Source organism: Euphorbia lathyris, chromosome 3 (assembly GCF_963576675.1).
Source record: "Euphorbia lathyris chromosome 3, ddEupLath1.1, whole genome shotgun sequence".
Taxonomy (NCBI): Eukaryota; Viridiplantae; Streptophyta; class Magnoliopsida; order Malpighiales; family Euphorbiaceae; genus Euphorbia; species Euphorbia lathyris.
The window spans coordinates 81974167-81992109 of record NC_088912.1 but is presented as its reverse complement, the minus strand read 5'-3'; the positions used below and the strand labels follow the sequence as shown (position 1 = coordinate 81992109).

The window sequence follows — 17943 nt, the reverse complement described above, 5'->3', positions numbered from 1 at the left end:
GTTCAATTTGTTCAATTTTTAGATGGATGATTTACTAAATTTATACTTTGTTAAATTTGTAATATTTTTTGTTTTATTTATTGATTCTTAACGGGTAAGGGTACCCGTGGGTACCCGTGAATTAAATGGGATGGGTATGGGATGCAAAACATATACCCGTTAGGGTAATGGGAAGGGTACGGGTAGTTAAAAAATAAACGGGTAAGGGTATGGGATTGGCACTACCCGCGGGTACCCTACCCGTTGCCATCCCTACCAAGAAAAATTAATCCTTTTCGCAACTCTGAAACTCCATCCCATATTGCCTCATCTTCTGATTCGTTAAGATTGTTATATACACGGTCTAGTTCTATCATCGAATATTCAGGTGATGGGAAGACAAATGATGATAAAGGGGCAACATCCGGGACACTATAGAATTCAAAAGCATTTGGTGGAGCTATATTTAAGTCCATCATTCCTACAGTGAAAAAAACCATACTAGGTGAATCATGCACATTACCATCGACCATCTCATTTTGAAGGCCAACATCAACATCAACATCAACCCCAACCTCTTCTTCTCCTTGTTCTTCGTCTTCTTCATGATCATCGTATTCTTCATAATCAAAATCGTCATCCATATCTAAGTCGACATCACTCTCGCTAGATATGCTTTCTCGACCACCGTATTCACTTACTGGGTCAGGTTCTAGTTCTTTTACATTTTGCCTAGCAATTCTTGTTATATATTGACTACCTCCAGCTTCAAATGCCAATCCATGTTGGTGGATAAATTGACTACTTCCGCCTCCGCCTCCGCCTCCTCCTCCGCCTCCGCCTCCACCTTCGTTTGAGTTTGTGTATTGAACATTATTATGGAAGTTTTGAGTTTGCATATCATTTGGATGACCATAATTTGGCGTTGAAAAATACCCATCAAACACACCACTTGGTTGGCAATCTACCGAATTAAAATTCGATGGGGGATGATAGCTTGTTCATGCTGTTGATGGCCCTTCAATGTTCCATGTATTTCCATAACCTGTTTGGATATTGACAAACTCATTGTATACAAGGAGCATATTTGATGTCGTTGCATTGTTTGTTGTTGTTTCAACTTGAAGATATAATTCTACCATACGATATGTTAGTATGTTGCTGAAGTTATCGTAGATGAAGTCAACATCATCGTCATTGGATATAATCAGGTGAGAAAATGACAATGAATAGTCCCCGTAGATAGGAAATTTGTACACGATTCGTGTTAACTTCATACTACTGTAAAATTCAAAACCACAACCACTGAAATTCATATTCACGCCCCAACTTACGATATAATTAATATATCCTGCCATTTATAGTACCTACATACAAAAATTATTTAATAATTCTCCTGTCAAAATTACTAGTATGGAACATATTAGAAGCATTTATATAATCAACATATATAATCAACGTTGGCCCATTTTAGTCATTTTGGTTCATAAACTTACCAATTCTACTAAATATCATTAACTTACTTTGTTCAAACACACATATGTAATCTATTTAAGTTCATAATTAATACTTTTATATACAAAATTCTTATTAAAGTAGTTCATAATTAATAATTCTATATACAAAATTCTTATTTTAGTTCATAGTTACTACTTCTATATACATTTTTAAACTCTATTGTTTTTCAACAATTTACATTTTTAATCCTATATATTAATTAAACGTTTTTTACCCTACAAAATTCTTATTAAAGTAGTTCATGATTACTAATTTTATATACAAAATTCTTATTTGAGTTTATAATAACTAATTCTACATACAAAATCTATTTTAATTCATAATTCCTACTTCTACAAACAAAATTCGCATTTAAACAAATTTCAATATTTCTAACATTTATCATAATTCGTACATTTTATCGTATGTTAACATTTAACATAATTCTAACATTTAGATAAATGTTATCTCAATATTTATAACATCAAACATATGGTTTGATATTTCAAACATTTCTAAAATTTAACATAATTCAAACATTTTTAACATTTATCATAAATCATACATTTCTATCATATAACATATTTAACATAATTCTAACATTTTATCATATTTCTAACATATTTCTTTTTTTTTGGTAAGAATATTTCTAACATATTTCTAACATTTAACATATTTATAACATATATATATATATATATATATATATCTAATATTGAACATAATTTTTTTCACATTTCTCTAACATATTTATAGTATTTTCATTTAATTATTTTAATCTCCAATATTAACATATTTAATACATATCAAATAAATAAATAATTACATACCTTTTTTCTTTAGTAGATTTCTTCTATTATGCACCACCATGGAAAAAAATAAAGATAGTATTATTAAGTAAATATGTAGAAAATAACCAATGTATTAATACTAATTACATATAAAAAAATTACATTATTCAAACATACCTTTAATTTTTTGAACTCTTCAAATAGGGTGAAAGATTAATGTTATGAATTGTGAGAGATTAAGAGAGAAAATAAAATATTTAAGGAGAAATGGAAGAAGAAGAAAGGGAATGGAAGAAGAAAATAGGAAAAGAATAATGTAAGGAAAGTTAAATAAGAAGTGGGAGAATAAGGAAAAGAAATAGAAATAAGGGGGTGAAGGGAAGAAGGGGGGTGAATAATGGAAGAAGGGGGTGAATGAATAAAAGAGAAGTTTGTATCCATTTCTGGTTTTAATAACCAGAAATAACCCCTCCCCCATGCATTCATGGTTCAAAGAACCGTGAATTAGGGCTGCACATAACTAACCGAAAAATCGAAAAATCGATTTCCAAAACTGAAACCGAACCGAAAATAGATTAATCGTAACCGATGGATTAGTTTATGATTTTTCATTTCAAAAACCGATGGTTAATCGAAACCGAAAAATAAACCGATTATGTATTGATACACATAAAACTAATATCAATATATGTAGAAATTTAATTATCAATATATAAAAATACATATTTGTATTGAATTTTTAAGTTAAAAGTATTAAAATAACTTAAAATTATTTGTTTTGTCGATTTTATTAATTAAATTTGAAATCAATATTTTTATTTAATATTTAAATAATTATATATTTATTTTAAAGTGATATTTGCTATGAAAAGTTACAAATGGTCAACCGACCGAAATATAGGTTAACCGACCAAAGTAATAAGGTAACCGAAATATGGTTAACCGAATTAAATGGGCTGGTTAATAATTTTTGTTAATGGACTGGTTAACCGACCATGTGCACCCCTACCGTGAATGTGTAGTCACTACTCCTGATGGGAGCAGTGAATATATTCTCCGAATAAGGGCAAAGTGTGGTCTTATCCACACTCTGCCCTCATTGAGAGACCGGAAGCCTGACTTCCGATCTCTATGTTTTTTAATTAAAAAATAGAAATCGGAAGACTGATTTCCAGTTTCTTTGCAAAACGAAACCGAAAGTCAGCATTTCGGTTTTGTTTCCGGTTAAACCAGTCCCACTGTAGGTATAATGTTTAACCAGACTCTTAATGAGATAATCGCAAAATCCTAGTATTTTGTGGAGCTATGTTTTATTTTTATTTTTATTTTTTTTGTTGGTTTGTTTAGGGCAAGTTTGGTTTGATAACTGAAGTACCAAAACGGCATGACATCCGTTTCCCTCCGTTTTTTGTAACAAACTAAAACCCTAGCATTCACCGGCAAAACCCTTTCTTTTGAATTTCCCAGAGGTAAAAGTCAAATTGGTCATCATACCAGTTATCAAGAACCACGAAGTATTAGACTCGATAATGGCAGACTCATCTGCTAAATCAACGAACAAGAAGAAGAAGAGGAACTTACTCAGTCTCGATGATAAACCAGAAACTCCAAAAAAGCACCGTAATGATGGACTAGAGGAAAGGCAGGATGTGGAAGAGGAAAGGAATGACGTCGAAGGAGGTGAAAGCTCAAAGCAGAAAGGATTTGATCATCCCACTGAAGCAGGACTTCCATGGAGGAACCTTCAGCTGATTCTATCGCTACACAACAAGGAAATTGACCTTCAAAAGTTAGTATCTCAGTCTTCTTCTCTAAGCACGCACTGTAATTTGTAAATTATATCTTAAACAAAACAATTGTTCGTTTGGCAGGAAGATTGAACTAGCTTTCGATTATGTGAATTCGAGAGCAAAAGAAGGAGCAAATGAGGGGGAAGAAGATTATGAAACAGTGAAAGTATCCCGACTTGTAGTTTTTCTTAACGACTGGGTTCAGTCGTTGCTGTTTGCTACTGATAAGAAAATCAGGATTAAGTCTGGATTAGTTGAGGGATACTTAGATTATAGATGCTGGGTGATTTTCAAGTTTTGTTTGGAGGAATCTTTGAGGTTGCGAGTTTTGTTGAGTCTATCGAAGGACCTTTTGCGAGCCTTTGGTTTTATTGCTAGCAATGCATTGTTCTTACTCACAGAGACATCTTCGAATTCCAAATATTTTGCTTTTACTGGTGATGAGTTTAAATTGTATAGTGTTGTCCTGGATTGTGTTTCTCTTGTATTCTTATCTCATGGTGGCTTGTCAAATGAAAATTTGGACTTGTGGATTTCGACAGTCAGTGCAATTCTTAAGCTTGTAACCAAATTTTTTGATGAGAAGCTTGAGAGTGGAAATGCTGGTACTTTTGCTCTGAGGTTCTCTTGCTTGGTCCTCGAGCCATTTGCCAAGTTTTTAAGGGTTCATCCAGCTCGGAAAAATGGATTTCGTGATTTTGTAGACAAACTTGTTGAGCCACTATTGTGCTTGTTGGGTTTCTTGCATCTTCATTCTAATGACAGCAATACTGCTTGGACGGGAAGCTTGTTGACTGTAGTTCAGGAGGTTTTGTCTCAAGGACTGTTTCATTCAGTCCACATTGATGGATTTCTGAGCTTACACAGTGTAGAAAAATATTCACCATCTAATGATGGAAAAGTAAAAGACTTAAAAACAGTTATTAAAAGTTATCATAGACATTTTTTTGATATACTAGAAAGGGTTGTGGCTTCAAAGAAAGAGTTTGAATTAATTGGCTTAGCAGAACTGTTTCACCTGCTTGTTGATAGAGTAAGAAAGCAAAGAACAGTTTCAAAGGGGGAGAGAACTGAAGGGTCAGAGGATTTATCTTTTCACAGTTCTAAAATATTAAACCAAATTAATGTTGCACCTTCAGGGAATAGCTATGGATCAAGTCATTTGACTGCAGAGAAAAGAAAATCACTTTTTGATTTTTTTGTGCAGATTATGGAGCCTCTTTTGCATGAGATGGATGGCTACTGTCAGAGCAAATTGCAATTAGGCCCTCAATTGTTGGATGCTCACTGCACTGTTAAATCAATTAATCATTTATTAGCCACCTTATTTCAGGAAAAACTATACATGAAAACAGAGGATTTCTCTGAAGGTGCTTGCCTTAATTTCTTAAAGAAAGTTTGCAATACAATTTTCTCATTTTCGGCCTATCTATATTCTTTGCCAACACATGATACAGATGGAAAAATGCAAGAAATCATAATATCTTTAGCAAAGCAGCTAGTTGTTGCTATACAGTACTTTGTAGGTATTGAATATGACATTCTTGAGAATGATTTGTCCAGCTTATGGGTTATGGTACTTTCTTACCTGGCCCTTGGTCATTCTCTTAAGGATGTATCAAATCAATGCTTGTTAACTTCCCAGGCAGTTGGACTTGGTTGCCAGCTGGTTAATCTTTACAGTGAACTTCGTCAGGTTAGTTGAATCTTGTTTAATTGTAGCATTGTTAAGCTACTGCAATACTTTGATGCTTTTGGGTATAAAATAAACTTTTTATTTGCAATTTTAAGATTTGTTGTATTCTATGTGGTTGCACGAGTAATTCTTTTAATCCCTTGTTTTCATTCTTCTGTTGCATTGGAAGATGTGGGCTGTGGGTTCGAGATGTTCAAATTTTGTCATTTCATTTCTTAGTTTGGGACTGTTTTTGTTTTTTTTTTGGTGAAGTTTCAATGTTATTAATTTGTTTTTTGTTGTTCTCTGAATTGGTAGTTGAATTTTTAAATTTGCATCAATTTGTTTTCACGTTTGCTTGTTTTTCTTGGAATGTTTGTAGGTGGAGAGTATCATATTTGCACTTTGTAAAGCAATCAGGTGTATTATGGTACATGAGAATGATGGTTATTGTGAAAAAACTTGTGGTTCTTTTGGGTCTTTCACCAACCTTTTCCCTTCTGAAGCATATGCTAAATCAGTGCGAATGCTGTTATGTGAACACGAGTTTAAACTTGCCGTTAGTAATGGTATCAAGTCTTTACCAGAAGGGCAGGCAAGTGAATGTGTCCGGCAATTGACTGTAGATTTATCAGAGTCCATTAAATGGATGAAAAATAATTGTTCGGTGACAGACGGGAAGGAATATCAGGAATCAAATTCTAGAAAACATGCGGTACTATCTTTTGATTTGCAAACAGAGCTTTTTGGAGGAGGATTATCTGAACTGTATGCATTAGTGCTAGATTCACTGACTGTCACTGTTGGGAACAGTAGCCTCCTTGGTAGATCTGTAAGGGATTTGATAGTGGTACTCTCTCCCTCCATGAGTATTTTGGCTGGACGACAACCAGATAGTGTTAGTAAGTTCCTTTTTTTCGTGACAGGAAAAACTTCTGATAAGGAGGATGGTGGAAACAAGCATATTTTGACGAACTTTGGAGCATGCACCCACTGGATCTTTGTGTTCTTTTTTCGCTTGTACATTTCGTGCCGAAGCTTATGTAGGCAAGCTACCACCTTCATGCCTCCAGATAAATCAAGAATGATATCTGCAGATATGTTGGATTTCTCCACTGCATACTCTGGCAAAGATTTGATAGAGAGAACTGAATGGATAAATGAAGAATATTTTTCCTCTGTCATGCAACCTTCTGCCTCTCTTCTTGTTGTTATACAATCTGTCTCTGACATTTGTGTTCATGGAAGCAATTTAGATTACTGCCCTCTGATATATGTATTGCATGTTATGGCTCTTCAGAGGATTGTTGATTTGAACAGGCAGATAAAGTCTTTGGAGTATATACTGCAAAGAATTACCAGGATCATTCAAGCCGAGTCACTTGATGATGCTAGCTTGTCAAAGTGTTCTAAAAGGAGCAGAAAGTGGGCAAGACGCCTCTTGGCATTGAAGGAGGAGGCAGAGGGTCTTGCTGAGTTCCTCACGAGTTACCTCTCATTATTGGGTATTGATAAGATGTCAGTCTGCTCCACGGATGATGAAACTTGTTTGGCTACCTCTGTCCAAGTAATGGATGAAAGTCATAAATGGGATTTGAGTGTTTGTTCTGTGAACATGGACTCGTTGCCTACTTCCATCTGGTGGGTTGTTTGTCAAAATGTTGATGTTTGGTCCCTTCATGCAAGCAAGAAGAAGCTAAAAATGTTCCTATCCTGTGTCATCCGTACTTGTCTGCCCTTTATATCCAGTGGATGCACAAATGGGGAAAGCTACAGAATTGATGAAACTGGCTTTCTGAATAAAATAAATGTGCATCAAATCTCATATGACCTTCTGACTAATTCTATTCTTTATGAACATGATGTAAGATCAATTATCAAAACGAAATTCTGATTTTTCTTTCATTTTTTTTCTCTCTCTCATACCACACCCACTCACATTTTCTGCAATTTCTCACTGAACACAGATTAGTGTTGCTTGAAGCACATTTATTTTTACTTCGTATTTTCTGTCGAAATTATTGCACAAAAGTTAATGCTGTCCCTTTTAACAGTTTGTCCACAGGCTTTTGTCATCAACATTTTGCCGTTTGTTAAAGAAATCAGTCAGCTCATTATTCAGTGAGATTTCATTGGGGAATCTTGACTTAAATTCATCACCCGATTGGCAAGAGATTCTAAGCACAGTTGGGAGCTTACCAATGGCTGTTTCAGGAAGTCAACCTGTTATCTATGATAAGCAATTAGAGGGAAAACCAATTTCTCCATTACAATTTAAGTTGCCTGCAGATATGCCTGTGGAATCAGCTGGATTGAAATTTACTGCTTGTCAGAGTTTACTCAGTCTACTGTGTTGGATCCCAAAAGGATATATGAATTCCAAATCATTTTCTCTTTATGTAACTTATCTACTGAATCTTGAAAGGTTAAATTCTAAGTGCCATTCTGCGTATTTTGTTATGTTGTAAATCCATGATTTTTATTTCAAGTGAGCACGTAAGCATGTGCACATTTCTTATATATTCATCTCTAGTCTCTACTCACAATTAAAAAAAGGGAGTATTTCCTTCTGGTTCTAGGACTAATGCCAGTACATATGCTTAAGCTAACCCAGCTATCTCCCCTCATTACTGCATTAACATGCCATGAGAAATTTATTAGAGTACCCATTGTCAATTGGTTTGGAATTTTCTTTTGATAAATGTTCTTATTATGACTAATATGTGATGTGATGAGGTTCCATTAATATGAGCTATCTACATTTCAGGTGTGTTATTAGCAGCTTATTGGAATGTCGAGATGCATTATCTTTAAATTGTCAGTATCAGCTTTTAAGATTGCTTGTATCATGCCGGAGAACTTTGAAGGGTATTATTAAGGGATTTGGCGAGGAGAAGACAAGAACTTTTCAATCTTCAATCATTCCAGTGCTATCAGAGGATTTACATGCTGTTATGTGGCTTTTCAAGTCTGTGAATATAGTGGTTGTACTTCAAGAGGTGCTAGCAAAAGATGGGGCTGATGGGGTTAGCGAGAGAATATGTTCATTGATGGATCACACTTCCCACGTGTTCCTAACATTGAGCAAACATTACTTTAATTCTGCTTATGAACACTATGCTTCAAATGAATCTGACTCAGGTTTGGACTCCTTTGAAAACAGTAAAGGCTGGAAAAATGTTCTGCTTGTGGCTGAGAGTTTGAAGGATCAAACTAAGGGCATACTTATTTTTATGAAGGATGCCCTTAGCAATGAGAAAGAAGGGAATAGAGTAAATATTGTTAATATGGAATTACTATCATCAATCATTTCTTGTTTTAGCGGGTTCTTATGGGGCTTGGCATCTGCCTTGAACTATATAAACACAACAGATACTGACAAGATGGAGTTGTTCTCATTGATTTTTAAACCAGGCTCCAAAATTCAGTTTTGTATTGATGTATTTGCAGAATTTATTAGTTTTGTCTTAAACACGTTATTTGCTGAAGATGATCATCGATCTAGTGGTTCATTTGATGCCCAGAAGGATAGCAGAGGATTGTCGGGTTCAGAGCAACTGCAGTCTGTTGCCACAGTTCTGAGTAATCCTGATACCTACCAATGCAATTTGCTAAGTAATTGTTTGTTGCAAAGCTTGCTTAAAGGTGATAATCCTCAGGCTGGAATATTAATCAGGCGACTCTTAATTGCTTCTTCAGCCCTTTTGAGGCTAAATCTGCAGACCAATCGTACTACCTCAATGTCCAGCTTGGTGCCACTTTGTTTTGACATTTGTCAAGTTTTGCTGTTTAAATTAGCAAATATGTCAGAGGTCCCAAAACCGTTATCTTTTCTTTGGTTTGATGGTGTTCTCAGTTATCTGCAAGAATTATGGTGCCATTTTCCTTCAGATATTGACTCTGAATCATCTAGAAATGTGTATACCAGTCTAATAGAGATGCACTTGAATGCTTTAGGAATGTGCATTTCTTTACAGGGAAAAGGAGCTACTCTGTCGTCTTATGAGACAGACTCAAGAAGTAAAATACTCTGCAGTGAGGAAGGATCTTTTTCACATTTGCCATTCTTCTTGGATGAATTTAAAGCTAGGTTGAGGATGTCAATCAAAGCACTATTTAGGAAGTCATCTCATTTTCATATGCAGTCTGCAGTACATGTTATTAAGAGCGCATTGGTGGGAGTCAATGATGGTTGTGCAATAATCTACAATTTAAATACTGGAAGTCCAAATGGTGGAAAAGTTTCCCCCCGTGTTGCTGCTGGAGTTGATTGCTTTGATCTACTTGTGGAATATGTTTCAGGTAATACCCTGGATGATGTGAAAATGCATTAATTTAGTTGCATTTTCTAATGGTCTTTCATAATAAATGTTTCTTGTCCTAACAGCATCTGCATGATGATTCTTTACTTTTGACTTTGGAATTTCTTGAATCAGTCAATTTTTTTTTTATATATTATTATGGTGCCAACTATCCACATAGCTTGTTGAAGTGCAATTTTCTTCAACTTAGCACAGGTTTTGTCATAGGACATTGCAGTTAATGACACTGTTAAACATCCTTTGAACCTTATCTTAATCATATTATTGAAATATCCCTTACTCCCATTTTCTGAAACATTTGATCAAATATTAATTACTTCGATTTCTTGCTTTGCTTCTATTGATGTTGTTGCAAATATTTTTTTTTTTAACTGCAATATGTCTTATTGTTTGTTATAACCTTTGACTTTCTTGACAGGTGGAAGAAAGTTGGATGTTAGCGAAAATATTCAGGGTTTAATGTCTGCTTTACTCAACATAGTTATACACTTGCAAAGTCCTCTCATTTATTATAGTGTAATTACTGGTACTATTCCTAAAGTTCCAGATCCTGGAGCAGTCATTCTTATGTCTGTTGAGGTACTAACAAGAATTTCTGGCAAACATGCTCTGCTTCGAATGAATTCCTGGCATGTAGCACAGACTTTACGCATACCTGCAGTGCTTTTTCAAGACTTTTGTAAGGTTAGAGAATCTGAAACATTCTTCTCCGTGGATAACCAAGACTCTGATATTGTAGTGGGCCAACATGCCCTTGTGGATAAACAATTCTTGACAGCTTTGTTTGGCGCATGCTGCCGGTTGTTGTCCACCACTTTGAGGCATCACAAAAGGTACTGCTCTCCATATTTCTTTTTTGAAGAATCTGGGATGTATTATGGTTGCTTTTTTTTCTTTTCTATTAGCTTGTTGTGGTCATCTGGAATAAAAATTGACATCCATAGCAAGGTTGAAATTAATTGACAAAAGGGATGATCGAAGGATTGTTAAGCATCCTTAATTGAATGAGGGATAATCATTCATCTCTATCAAAGTTAGTACTTGGTCTACAGGTTCCACTTTTATGTTATTTTCTGTTGTTCGTTAGCTATATTTCTGTTAATGGGTTCTGATTCTTCTGGTTCTCAATGGGCTACTCTGTTAAATCGGGGCTGAACTATATAGTTGGTAGAAGAGCAAGGCAAAAAGAGTACATTTTGATGCTATCTTTGCTGTGCTCTTTTTATTTGTTTGTGGAAGCTACTAAATAGCTAATCAACTCCTCTCTGCACATTTGTATTCGGATAAGATCATTTCCTTAATTTCTCGAGAAATTTAAAGGATTTCTTGTCAATATGCTCTGGAATTGGAAGCTTTAATGTGTCAAACGTATAAATTACTTTCAACTATTGTTATGATTTAGGAGAAAATGCCTTTTTCTCCAATTATTTGTTTATAGACAAATGGACTTTAGTTGTCTTTACAATCTCTGCTCATCTCTTCTTTTCGATATGTTTTTCTTTGGAAGTTAAGTATCATATGTAACCTTGGTGATTATTTTGTAATTCTAGTGAGTCAGAACAGTGCATTGCTCTGCTTCAAGAATCTGTTCGTGTTCTTCTTCATTGTTTGGAGACTGCAGATAGCGATTTAATATCAAGAAAACAATATTTTCAAATTGGAGTTCAAGAGGGAGTAAGATGTGCGTGCTCTCTTCGAAGGATTTATGAAGAGGTAAGTGATTTAATCTTGAAGATGCTACTTGCATGGAAAAATGAGAAACTCGTTTATCAAAAAGAACAAAAGAAAGAAAGAAACTCCGCGTTCACATGCCGGGGCTAATTCCTGTTTATTGTGGCAGCTGAAAGTAGGTCAGGAGAAATTGCCCTTTTTTTAGAATCTAGAGGCTTTCATATTTGCCTCAGGATAAGTTGTTTTTCCATGGTGGTTGAGCTATACCTCAACTAGTAACACATTTGAAATTGTATGCATGAAGATTTGTACTTGAAGGAAGAGGGTAAAAACAACCAAATCTTACAGATTGCAGCTTACTCAGTTCAACTACACTAGCTTTAGTTTCAGAAAGGCTCAACGAGACTAGATTCGTTTTCACATTGTCATCAATTCATCCTAGGCCTATTCTTTGCCCTTTCTCTACTAATTCTTAGCGAGTACATAAGTATACATTTTCAATAACTATTTTAAATTAATTTTGAATAATTTTTTTTGTCATGAGTAACCAAGAAAATTTATTTGGTCCCAATCTTGTTTAGGTAAGTCGAACTATCTAGTTTATATATAATTTGAATCCTTCACTCTGGCTTAGTCAATTCAGCAAGTCCGCTCCAACTAGTTTAGTTAAAATTCATATTGCTTCAAGCTGGATAAGTGTATACCTGTATGTGCATTCAGTCATCTGTATTAAATACTTGTTTAATATATTAAGTTTGTCAATTGCCCTTTTACAGTTAAGGCAGCATAAGGAAGACTTCAGCCAGCACTGCTTCAAATTTTTATCTGATTACATATTGGTTTATTCAGGATATGGTCCCCTTAAGAATGGTGTCAGAAGGTGGTCCTCACTTTTCAGCATACTTGTTTTTCTTTTGGGTAAAATACATCCATGGCCCCTAAATTTTAGTGCCATGGCCCTTATTATTTCGTGACATAGAAGTCCTTGAACTTTATATTATACTAACATTAGAGTCCAAATCAAAGAAAATCCTTTTAAAATTTTAACGAAATGATGACTTGGACAAGTTTGATTAAATCATTTACTCTATTTTTTTATTCGCCTTAAATTATGGTCAAATGCCTATTTTCAGGTCATCATTTCGTTAATTTTTAAAGAATTTCCTTTGATTTGGACTTCAATGTTAGTACAATGTAAGTTCAAGAACTTTTATGTCATGAAAAGAAGTTTAGGGGTGATAATGTTAGCAGCCCGTAATTCAGGGACCATGGATGTATTTGATCCATTTTCGTTTTTTTTTTTAAATTTTTTGCCTCCAGTTGACACTTTTACTTTCAGTTAACAAAAATTGGCCACCAGCTTGATGCTAACAAAAGATTTTTTTTTCTCCTGTAAATAATATAAAGGGAGATAGATGAAGCACTGAAGCCAGGTGTATATGCTTTAATAGATTCATGCACCGCGGATGATCTGCAGCATCTTCATTCTGTATATGGAGGTGAGTGAACATTGTTTGATCATATTGTTTACAGGTGTCAATACAGGTTACCATGTTATAATTGTGTTATGTTATCTATATATTGACAATATTGCACATAATTATATACAATATAAAAGACATAAACATGGTGATTGTGTCAAACGAGCCGTGCCAAGTGAGTGGTCTTTGTAAATAGTGTTATTGTGTCAAAGATTGATAACTCTAATATTGTTGAAGAGTGATCTAGTTTTTGCTTTTTACTCCAACCTTTCCCTTGCCTTTGCAGAGGGTCCTTGCAGAAATACATTGGCAGCTCTGCAACATGATTACAAGCTGAATTTCCAGTACGAAGGAAAAGTCTGATATAAGATTCTTCAAATGGTGAAATACTTTGTCCGGGCATGGAAATTTCAATTAGCAGCTATTTGGTCATGGTGAGAAACTAACCCCGGCTTCATTATCTTCCAGAATGATCATGCAATCATAAACTCTATCAGAAGCTTGCTAAGTATTTCTCGTTAATGGTTGATCAACTTTGATGGATTCGCCTTCTGAAACAAGAAGTTCTGCTCCTGGAGGTGCAATATCTATCCTTTTTCCTTTCACAACTGTGAGTATCCAAACGATTTCCATTGGTTCTTATCCATGCCGTAAATTCAGTCCTATTGCCTGGCCTATCGTTAAACAAAATGCTGCAATAGGATGGGTTTTCATTACTTCCTAACACTAACATGAGAAGATGAACATGAGCCAAGTTCTCCCAATTTTGTTGGAATTTTTGAGATGATCTGTTGTTATCATGATATTTTCTTGGCACTGCCTTTGGAGTACATTGCCTTCATCATGATAAGTTGCAAATGATGCTGATATTTATAGAGATCAGAGCTACCCTTTTATGAGTTTTATTGTAGAAGATGATGAGCTTGTATTATTTGTAACAGTAAAATGGGAAAAAAAATGTTTGGAATGTGAATTACTGAGAGGTAAATCAAAATGGTTGGTGAGTTTTGATTTAGATTGATAATAGCTTCGGATGTTTTGATTATTCATTTTCAAAAGGCCTAAAAACCAAAAGTGTGCCCTCTCAATTTGTCCATTTTAGCAGCTTCAACTTGCTTAAAGTGTAAAAGTGATATAAGAGCAACTCCAACCATTCCATTTCACTCATTTTTAATAACTCTTTCATCAAAACACCCTCTATTAAAAATTCACTCTAGTGGTTAGTCACAATCGTACTGTTTAATAGGTTCTATATGTTATAATATCTTTTTATTTTACTATTTACTTATTTCATAATATGAATACGAGACATAAGTTAGGAATCACCTTATGTAAGAGTCGATCCCCCTAAAGTATTGAGCAACGGTGTAGTATTAGATCTCAAAGCATACTCGATAAACTTCATTTCATTATATAATCTTTCTTTAATGAATAAATTCTACAACTACTTCATTATACAGTCGTGTTCACCTGATCAAATAATTGACAAAATAAATTTGGCCAGTTACCGTTAATATATGCTTATTAGAATTTCATCATATAATGATTTTAATCTCACCCTAGAGTTATAATAAACCTATATAATAAACCTAAATTTATAATGACCGGCCAAATTAACCATGATTAATCCCTGACCATGTTAAATATTGTTGGTCAATCAGATGAGATCTACCAATGAATTTAGCAATATATGATATTATTTAAAAATAATTAAAAAAAGACCGCTAAAGGTTGTCTTTTTGGATCATGAACCGCTTGGTAAATACCAAACCTTTGATGAGAGTTTAATGGGGTTAATTATCCATGGTCCTCTAAATACTAGAAATGATAAGTTATTTAAAGGTCAAATACATGAATATCATAATTAAGTATAAAATTACAACTAAGTCATATCACCAAATTTAATTTTTAATATGTCATTATTCTCTATCTATTATGATTTTATACCATAATTTGAAAATTCTAGACTCTAATTCATAAATCATAAATCCTATAAAATATATTCTAAACTTCTAATTTATAAATTCTAATCCTTAAAATATATTAAAAGTACTAATTTTACTAGTTTGATATAATCCAAAATTATGACTTGACATAGTTGTAAATAATTTTTAAAAGATGAATTTATGTGTAATTTTTCCTTATTTAAATAGAATTGAAATTTTAAAACTAATGCACCAATATATAATGGGAATGAGAAAAAGTGATTGTCGAAGGAAAAAAATATTGAAATTTGTACTTGAAATGATAATGTAATAATATTATTATTATTTTTTTTTTGAATCAGTAATAATATTATTCTTTTCTACAAAATTATTAGATTTTTTGTTATTGAATTATTTATAACATTAGGGTGAATTAACTGCTACACCAAATAAATAAGTATAGGAAAATATTTAAAAATGTTAATTATTAAAGAGTATAACAATTCAAAAGAAATTCATTTAATAAATTATTTAAAGGTAAATAACTTCAGGATAGTCACAGTATAGTACAAAATGATCATATTACTCTATTATTTTTTGTTTATCTATCAAATATAACATTTAAAAACCTAAAAAAAAAATAGATATAATGATTAAATGGTTAACAGTGACAACAGATAAAGATCTTAGAATGTGTTTTTCAAAATAAGAGAACTAAACAGTATGTTGGGTAAAAAGTGGGAGACTAATAAATTATTTATCATTATTTAAATAAAATTAGAAATTTTAAATTTTTTTTTTACACAAAGAAATTTTAAAAAATTAATGCATCATTTAATTCTTTAAATAAAATTAGACATCTTAAAATTAATGAATCAAATTATATAAGGACAAAAATGACTAAATAATATGTAGGTTAAAAATTTAAAATTAATGCATCATTTATTAAATTATCTAAATAAAAGTAGACATTTTAAAATCAATGCATCAAAATATATAAGGGCGTTGAACCAAAAAAAATATATATATAAGGGCGAAATTGATTAAAAAAAAAATGGGTATGAGAAAAATTGATTGTTGAACAAAAAAAGGTTTGAAATCCGTCAGACAACCGCGTAACCACTCTAGCCAGAGTGCTCTGACTAGAAACGATCCTCTACAGCTCAGATGAACTCGAGAGTTCATCCAGCCGTTAATCACGCTCTGATCACACGGTCATGATTCATCCACCGGATTTGAGTTCCTGTCTCCTTAGTGATCAAGGATACAGAGGTACGATCCTATAGAACAGATCCTGTTCAAGTAAGGTCGTACCAGTTGATTGGCTCATGTGGGATTATAAAGTATATATTCTCTTCGTTTGGCACCGATGTGGGATTCTGGATAACTCTTCTTCCAAATCGGACGGTCGTGATTCATCCACCAGATTTGACTTGAGTTCCGCAAATGAAGTACAACAAACCAGTAACTGCAATTTCTAATCAAGATCGGAGGAAGAGACTATCAAAACGAATTCATGGAGAGGGAAAGCTTCCAATCTTCTTATTCAAGAGCCATATCCCGTTCCTTGCTCATCAGTTTCAATCAATTGAAATAGAATTGCGGGAGAATGCATGATACGAGGAGTCTAAGCTAAACTAAGTACGAAATTGAAGGATTAATCGTTGAATTCATAGTAGAATCAACTCAGAGAAGGGTGAGAGATGTTTTTCTCTGGTACGTTTTGGCTTTAATCATCTTTCGTACCATTTATTTCATATGGTAGCTGTTGTGGATTTGATACTTCGCTAAAAGTTAATGAAAACCTCATATGTTATATTTTTGGGGATATAGGACAGATAAGTATATATGTTTTCTTCAGATTCTGCTAATTAGTCCCCATAATCGAGAAAAGCAAAAGCCTTACTTTCTTTCTATTTACTGGTTCCATATTGCCATTTCAGCACGAATTAACATCAAATTATACTGGATTTAACTCTGTTACAAAAAGTTTATAGTTGATGTATGTGTGCTAGTGCTACATTGGATAAGAAAAGATACAGATAATGCGGCGTATAATTTGAGCCCTACATTGTACTTTCTTGCAATTCGTTTTATCAATAAGAAGTTGAAGTTGCAATGTGATTTTGCTAATATGCTTATGACAGCACTGTGTCTATTTGTAATCAATATTAAATGAGACCTTCATCATTAATGCAGCTTTCAGATCTAAACCTATAATATGGATGACCTTAATGAAAGTTATCTGCTTCCTCCACTGGTGTGTGAATTCTTTATTTCTTTCATAGTATAGTATCCTCACTTTTTGCTGTTTTTTATTGAGTTAGAGCAGCCATGTTATGCAAGCTTAAGTACATGAATTATCAGCCATATTATTTAAGATTGTGTCAAACATCTATCAATTGGAAGAGAGGATTCGTGAGCAAGTCTCTCTCTTGCATGCTATTGATAAGCTTTTGTGGATTGGAGCTTGTTGTTTGGCCACATTCAATCTGAGGAAAGCAAGTCAAGGTTTTGGAATGCCTTCCTAGAGGAGAATAACAGCTCGCAGAATGCCCATTCTTTGACTTGCTTGCTACAACTCTGAAGAAAGGGCAGAATTCCCAGGAAATCTCATAAGTTCAGCCGCGGCTGTTTTGACCTGGTCCCAGAAGGGACGTGTCCTTTCTGGTCTAAAAGTCTATTTCTCTTTATGTTTCACCTTCTTTTGTGTGTGTGTGTGTGTTTGTACATAGCTTCAGTTTCTCTCATATATGCTACTATTGATACCCATATCTATAAATTGGTGGTAGTTAGAGTATGATTCCCATAT

General features: G+C 33.8%; 1 protein-coding gene and 1 non-coding gene across 3 annotated transcripts; one reads left to right on the top strand and one right to left on the bottom strand.

The window, feature by feature from the left end:
- Positions 1-3684: 3684 nt before the first annotated feature.
- Positions 3685-14281, top strand: LOC136222902 (uncharacterized). 2 transcript variants are annotated; one of them, XM_066010594.1, is made up of 11 exons: positions 3685-4056; positions 4139-5753; positions 6115-7596; positions 7787-8157; positions 8500-10034; positions 10473-10887; positions 11605-11767; positions 12502-12605; positions 13133-13224; positions 13493-13587; positions 13675-14281. In XM_066010594.1, exons 1-10 carry the CDS (start codon positions 3797-3799, stop codon positions 13567-13569), a joined length of 6114 nt encoding a protein of 2037 aa, XP_065866666.1. In that variant the 5' UTR covers positions 3685-3796; the 3' UTR covers positions 13570-13587; positions 13675-14281. The 2 variants fall into 2 exon arrangements, with proteins under 2 accessions (XP_065866666.1, XP_065866665.1); XM_066010593.1 differs by having other exon boundaries at positions 13493-14281.
- A 1947-nt stretch (positions 14282-16228) lies between these two features.
- Positions 16229-16443, bottom strand: LOC136225305 (small nucleolar RNA U3). The gene has a single exon (XR_010687027.1). It is a non-coding gene; the product is annotated as a small nucleolar RNA U3 (small nucleolar RNA).
- Positions 16444-17943: the final 1500 nt, after the last annotated feature.